The 5,075-nt window shown below is 44.7% G+C and overlaps 1 protein-coding gene across 1 annotated transcript in view; it reads right to left on the reverse strand.

Annotated features, from left to right (window-relative positions):
* LOC107090836 (plectin-like) overlaps positions 1-5,075 on the reverse strand; it is a 142,198-nt gene that overhangs the window by 130,157 nt on the left and 6,966 nt on the right. The window contains exon 3 of the mRNA XM_015384427.1: positions 4,048-4,215. Coding sequence (XP_015239913.1) covers positions 4,048-4,215 — 168 coding nt within the window. The remainder of the gene's footprint in view (positions 1-4,047; positions 4,216-5,075) is intronic.

Genomic DNA, 5,075 nt, shown 5'->3' on the forward strand with positions numbered 1-5,075 from the left:
CTAAAGACTGATTAAAGACAGACTAAAGACTGATTAAAGACAGACTAAAGACTTACTAAAGATGTATTACAGATTTAAGACAGACTAACAACTGATGACATAATAAAGACAAAGCAAAGAGGTTCTACAGTCAGACTAAAGTTGGACCAAAGACCTGTCTTTAAAGGAAACAGGTTAAAAGGAACAAAAAGCTTTTTTAATAAAGTAGCTTTTAATCATTTTAATTGATGTTTTAAATTCTATTTCTCAACATTTTTGTCCCTTTTATTAATTTACTGAACCTTCTGTGTTTTTCTGGGTCTGTTGAAGTAAATCCCGGTTCTAACAGAACAGGAACCTTCAGACGGTCTGAAGGTCAGAGGATCAGGAAACGCAGCAGAAACGGATTCTTTCTGTTCACACTGATTATTAAGCAGCATCTAAGAACAGAACCGAGCTGCGGTCCAGATCCTGGGGGACCGAGCCGCTCCGGTTCTGCTGCTGATGCAGCTTCTCTTCTGCTGAGTCATCAACCAGCAGACAGGATGCTCTCTGCAGGGATGCAGCCTCAGGTCGGACCGGCACAGACCGCACTCTGGTTCTGGATTCTTTGGCTCTGCTGCAGCATTTGATCCGGGTCGGTTCTGAGCTGGTTCTCTGGTGAAAGTGAAGATGTTCAGTCAGTGCAGCATGGGGTCACCGACCCGTCCAAATGGTTCGGCCCGTTTGGAACCAACACTGAGGAACCAGCAGGAGGCCGTTTGGACTTGGTTTGCTCCTATGAAGGTGGCCTGGAGTTCTACTGGATCAGAACCATCAGCTGGGATCCTGCTTCTAACCAGAGGGGGGGGGAGAATTTCATAGAACTCAGTCCGGTCCAAACGACCCAGCTTCCTCACAGAACCTGAGACTCCTGACATGTTCTGGTTCTGGTTCTGGATCATTCTTTCATCTCAGTGGATGATTTGGATATTTCCTCTGATGTCTGGTTCCGGTTCTGGAACTCTGAATGAAGAGAAAAAGGTTCTGAAGTTCTACCTCAGCTAACCGGGTTTGGATCCAGTCATCATTTACAGGTATATAAAAAGTTCTGCAGACTCAGAAACACGACCAGAACCAACTGGACCTGAACCAGAGAAGCAGCTCAGAGCCTTTTGGGTCAGACAGCAGAACCGGAGCTGATGAGAGGAAGTGGGTCAGAACCAGCGGCAGAGGCTCCTCTGCAGCAGCCACACCTGAGCCGCAGTGAGGCGCAGCAGCGGTTCGGTCCATCTGCTCGGAACCGGTCCAGCATCGTTACTCACGCTGAAGGCCCCGGAGGTTCTGCCGGGCTGCTGGCTCCAGGTGAACCTCCGCAGAGGGCGCTCTGCAGCCGAACCTTCGCTCCACCTCAGGCCGTCCGAACTGGAGCTCCCAGCATCCTCCTCCTCCGCGTCCTGCGGCTTCCTGCCGGGATGCTCCGGAGCCGCGACCCGAACCGAACCGCTCTGCGGGCCGGACGCCTCCGCTGCTGCAGCCCGCATCGCTGCTGCTGCCGCCGCTGCGCTCCGGGACCAGTCAGCTGCGCGTGCATGTGGAAACCCATCTCACGATGACGGGGGCGCGCATTGACACTTGGCTGTTTAAAGAGCGAGGGTCCATTTAGGCGAGCTACCGGAACCGGTCCGGATCCGGTCCAGTTTGTTCTGCTTAAGTCCAGTATTATCGGCCCGGTTCGACCCGGCAGAACCCTTTAGGAGGATCATGGAGATCCACCAAAGATCTCACCCAGAACCTCCTAAAGATTTTATTAAAAAACAAAATAAAAATGTGAAGCAAATAAACTCTCAGATTAACCAGGAGGAGAAAAGTTCAGAAGAAAAACTCTGAAGACCAGAAGGTCCTGAAGAACAGAAGGACCAGAAGATCAGAAGGCTGGGTTCAATCATCTGAGAGGGTCTATGGAGCTAAAAGGAATCACCGAGAAGGTGGAAAAATTTGGAAGATCTTATGGAGTCATTTTTGTTCCATTATTGTTGCAAAGAACAAGATTTGTAAATGGAAATGAAATAATAAATAAAAGCTTGAAATTACTTTGAAATAAACATTTTAACAAAAAGAAATTTGACAGAAAATGTTTTTTGTTAGATTTTGTTTTATTAATTTTTTTTTAAAGAACAAATGTCTTTATTTTATTTATCAGAGTTTTTCAGATTTTATATTTTCAGTTTTTTTTATTTCAGTTTTTAAATTGCGTTTAATTATTTTTTTCATTTTTAAATTGCATTGATCACATTCTCTCCACTTCCAGCCCAATAATCCAAACGCTGACTCCAGAGAAAAGCCCGGCGCACTACACTAGTGAACACAGTGTGATCTGGAAACCTTAAAGCTATACAGGACGATATTTGATTTCCGGGTGGATCATCTCAATCAGTGGTCGTCCTAACTGTCAATCATTCTGGTGATACGTTTACATAAGGCCGTCCTGCATGCCTTTACTGTTAGCGACCTTTTTCTGCGCACTTTCAGGCGCATATCTGCAGTGAGCTAAAGGTTCATTCATTGAAGCTCACCTTTCTCACCGCAGTTCTTTAAAAATGGCCGACGGTCATAAAAGAAAAAGTGTCTATGAAGTGCATAAGAAAGGAAAGACCTCAGAAGATGCAGATATATCCCAGAATGCTTTGCACAGAGAGCTCTCCCCGCAAAGCATTATGGGATTTGCTGTCACAGCGGCCCGCTGTCGCCGTAGGCTGCTGCTACCTGACAGCAAAGATGAACGCAGTTAGCTTGTTTGAGCTATGAGAACAACACATTTTAAATCCTCCCTAATACTTTAATTTAAAACAGTTAAAAAAAAGAAACCCCAAAAAATTTGAATCTGTAAAATAATAAAAAATAAAATAAATATGAACAATAAATAAATATCAAAATAAGATCTGGAAAAAGCAGCAAATTTTCTCCCAAAACCTTTTCGATTATTAAATGTTTCTGAATTGCCCTTTTTTTTCTTATTTCCTTTTACAAAAACAATATTGGTATAAAATTGACTCCATAATTGTATCTTTGAATACAGCAGCAGATCCAGAGAACATCAGAAGCAGCAGAGGCAGAGCCGACTGGTGACTCGGACCTTTCCTGCTCTTCATCTCCTGCCGATGAAGACTCCATGGTTTCCAGCTGGTTTCATCCAGTTGCAGAACAAGCACTGGGAGCTGAACTGGGAGTGATGGGTGGACTAATCTACCTGTCCTAGGTCTATAGAGGCAGTGCAATAGATCTGGATCTCTTTGTAGCTGCTCCTGTTTGGTTATTGAACGTTTCTTCCGTATATATTTAGCAGATTAACCTCCAACTAAAATCTGTATTTGCNTCTTAGAAGAGAAAATGACACAATGAATAAAACTAGTTTAAATAGTTTAATAAAAAGCTTGTTTTCAGATTCTCTTCTGTTCACAGGTGGAATCCATAGAGATGAGAAAAGAAGCTAGAAACTTTCCTCCACTTCTGCCTGATATAATGCTACGTTCACACCTAAAGCAGCAGAAGCAGCTAGTATCCATGCAAACTCAACGGTTGATGCGCATCAAGGCGCAGAAAAACGTCCTGCAGCGCATTTGGAGCAGCTGAAGCCGCTCCTCATGAGCATCTGAGGCGCTTCACAAGCAGCAGATACTGGAGTTGGAAAAACTGATCAACCAATCAGATGAGCTGATCTGGGAGCTGGCAGGGAGTCAGACGCAGCACTGCTGATGCAGAGCGCTATGATCACTCCTCTGAAACCGTTTATTAACGCCTAAATGAACTCTACGGTGATCTAGATGAACTGACTGCACAGACCATGTTTTCAGGAGGACTTTCTCACTTCAACATAGATTCTAACTACTTTTTACCCGCTGATCACAGCTAATATAGCCGCCATTGTTCCAGGGTAGCCAGAACCAGAGGACGGCTTCTGTTTCATCAGACGCGCTGCAGAGGAGGGCGATCCTGAGGAAAACTGGTTGAGCTCACTGATGGTTCTGCTGGATCAGACCACCTGCAGACCTCATTGGTCCAGAACCATCAGAGAGAACAGCGCCTCACCTTCTGGGTTTCCACTGAAGCCTGGGCTTTAGGAGGCTGCTTCTTCCTCCTCCTCTTCCTCGCTGCTGCTGAACCCAGATCCTCTCGGTCGGCGGCTGCAGGCTCGGTCAGAACCTCTTCCTCTGGTCCAGCGCCAGCGGCCGGCTTCTCCTTCTGCTTTTTCCTCCTCTGAAACCAAACACTCTGTCAGCGTTTTCTCACAACTGGATTTCATTCCTACCATTGATGGTGGACCTACAGTTTTTTCTGTTCCCTCTGGAACCAGAACCAAGCAGGCCGGCTGACAGCTTTGTTAGGGCCTGGATCAACAGTCTGTTCACTGACAGCCTGCTCACCTCAGAGAGGAAAATACCAAGCAGGTTCTTCCATTTCCAATAACTAGGTTTTCTGTTCAGTTTGGAAAACGTTCATAAAGCTTCCTGTATTTTATGTTGGATATTTTCATCCCGTTTATTGAATTTAGTGCCCTAGTGATATTTTCTCTACTTCATAAGAGAACAGCAAGAATGGCTGGCAAAATATTGCCTTTTTTGACCTGCTGAATATCAGCCAGTCCCTTACAAGTTTTTCGCTCCATTTTCGGAGGTATATGAAAGAGGATTAGGGCCACTGAAAAATAAAAAAAGTTAACTGATTTTTAAATATTCAGTTTATTAAGGGAAAAAAGTCAGAAAAGGGCAGAATTCTGACTTTAATCTCAGAACTCCAACTGAATTCTGACAGATAACAATCATGTTAGCATCCAGCCGTAGCCATGTCTGTTTTAGAGACTATCTCTCTTGTTTTAATCACCTTCTTCTCTTCCATTGATCAAACAGCATCAGCAGGAAGCATCAGGGACGGAAAAAGTCTCCTAATTCCATCATTTTCCACCAATGTGTTCCTGTTCCTCCCAAAGAACTGAAGCTGAGTGCTGCACATCTCTGCCTTCATGGAGACCATCTACATTAAGATCCACAATTCTGAGATTAAAGCCAGAATTCTGAGACTAAAGTCAGAATTCTGAGGAAAAAGTCAGAATTCTGAGG

Source organism: Cyprinodon variegatus, unplaced genomic scaffold, assembly GCF_000732505.1.
Source record: "Cyprinodon variegatus isolate N-32 unplaced genomic scaffold, C_variegatus-1.0 Scaffold312, whole genome shotgun sequence".
NCBI lineage: Eukaryota > Metazoa > Chordata > Actinopteri > Cyprinodontiformes > Cyprinodontidae > Cyprinodon > Cyprinodon variegatus.